The sequence below is a fragment of the Monopterus albus genome, unplaced genomic scaffold, assembly GCF_001952655.1.
Source record: "Monopterus albus unplaced genomic scaffold, M_albus_1.0 scaffold29.1, whole genome shotgun sequence".
NCBI lineage: Eukaryota > Metazoa > Chordata > Actinopteri > Synbranchiformes > Synbranchidae > Monopterus > Monopterus albus.
In genome coordinates, this window is record NW_018127909.1 from 1,201,170 (window position 1) to 1,202,936 (window position 1,767).

General features: G+C 41.3%; 1 protein-coding gene across 1 annotated transcript; it reads left to right on the plus strand.

Moving 5' to 3' along the window:
* Positions 1-1,508, plus strand: LOC109957977 (putative nuclease HARBI1). Its single transcript, XM_020596250.1, has 3 exons — positions 1-100; positions 136-247; positions 1,071-1,508. The coding sequence occupies exons 1-3, from the start codon at positions 17-19 to the stop codon at positions 1,442-1,444; spliced, it is 570 nt and encodes a 189-aa protein (XP_020451906.1). The 5' UTR covers positions 1-16; the 3' UTR covers positions 1,445-1,508.
* The last annotated feature ends 259 nt before the right edge of the window (positions 1,509-1,767 follow it).

The window sequence follows — 1,767 nt, forward strand, 5'->3', positions numbered from 1 at the left end:
GTGGTTGGATGCATTGATGGCACACATATTCCCATCAATGCACCTTCTGAAAATGAAGGACTATGTAAACAAGAGGTCCATCCACAGTATTAATGTGCAGGTTGTTGGGTAAAATTGCTTTTTTGCACCGCCAAGATCATATGTGATGCTGCACATATTATCACAAACGTGGAGGCCAAGTGGCCCGGCTCTGTTCATGACTCACAAATATATCGTGAGTCAACCCTAAGTAACAGGCTGCAATGTGGTAAGTACATGTATGCCCTATACACTTATTTCAATGCATGCACTACACACTTACAGGAGCACTTCTATGCAGCACTAAAGTGATGTGAACTTTCTTATAGGAGAGATTGATGGCCTTGGCCAGTATTTACTGTGTTAGCCAACTGGGGTACTGTTTAACATCAAGGGAGACTGGGTCATTAAAACACTGAATTTTAAGGTTAATAGCTTTAGCAAAGAGGGTCTACAGTTACTTTATTACCACCACCTGGCTAATGGGACGGGGGAGCTATAGTTTAGTGGAATTCCTAGAATAGTTGGAACAGACCAGCCTACAATTGCACATTTCAAATTGTATAACTGGGTTTCAGGAGGGTAGGCGTGCCTCCTCGTCCTGAAGACGAATTGAACGGTTTTGCTGTTGAGGTTAGGGCTTCAGATAGAGATGGAACCCAGAGCTCTGTAAATTGCTTTATTCGATGGTCTGTTCAGTTATGATAAATGTTTGAAAGGTGATAGTTGACTCTGATTATTCTTTATGAAGAACATGCTGCAAGGTACACTGACTACTCTTTCTAATGGTCAAAGACTACATCACAATACTGTAACTGACATGTAAAATTTTTTGCACCACCAAGATTATGCGATGCTGCACATATCACAAACGTGGAGCCCAAGTGGCCCGGCTCTGTTCATGACTCATGAATATATCGTGAGTCAACCCTAAGTAACAGGCTGAAATGTGGTAAATACATGTATGCCCTATACACTTATTTCAATGCATGCACTACACACTTACAGGAGCACTTCTATGCAGCACTAAAGTGATGTGAACTTTCTTATAGGAGAGATTGATGGCTTTCTGCTGGGAGATAGGGGTTACCCATGCCAGCCCACACTAATGACCCCTTACCCAGAAGCTGAAGCAGGCCCCCAGCAGCGCTTTAATGTGGCACACTGCAGAACAAGAGCCTGGGTGGAAATGACCATAGGCCTGTTGAAAGCACGTTTTCAGTGCCTACGACGCCTTAGGGTAACACCTGAGAGGGTCTGTGACATTATTGTGGCATGTGTTCTCTACAATATTGCCATTTTTAGAGGGGAGCAACACCCTGCCCTACAAATACAAGACCATGAGGAAGATTCCATCCACCCTGCAGATTACCAGGATGGAAGGACAGTCAGAGATTGGATATGCCGTAATGTCTTCTGGGATTAATCTACAACCACCACCATCACCACCGATGAAAGACAGAAACGGAATAAATGCAAATCATACTTTATTTGGGTTTCTTCATTTCCTACAAATACAAAAGCAATTGTTAGGTTTCACAATTCATTCAATAATTCATACAATTCACCTGTAACTATACACTCACCTCTAGCTTTTGTTTGAGAATTTCAATTTCTAGATCTGTCTTTCCAATCTGGCAGTCCAAGTATAACATTTCTTTGTTATTTTTTTCTATTTTTTTAATAAGATGTATTCTATACAACTCCTTAACTGGTAACTGTAAATACAGAAGATTTAGTTACATGACA

Coding starts and splice junctions, on each gene's coding strand:
- LOC109957977 (XM_020596250.1), top strand. CDS start 17: ATGGCACACATATTCCCATCAATGCACCTTCTGAAAATGAAGGACTAT. Junction 101..135: donor TCCACAGTATTAATGTGCAG/GTTGTTGGGTAA, acceptor TGCACCGCCAAG/ATCATATGTGATGCTGCACA. Junction 248..1,070: donor AAGTAACAGGCTGCAATGTG/GTAAGTACATGT, acceptor ACTTTCTTATAG/GAGAGATTGATGGCTTTCTG.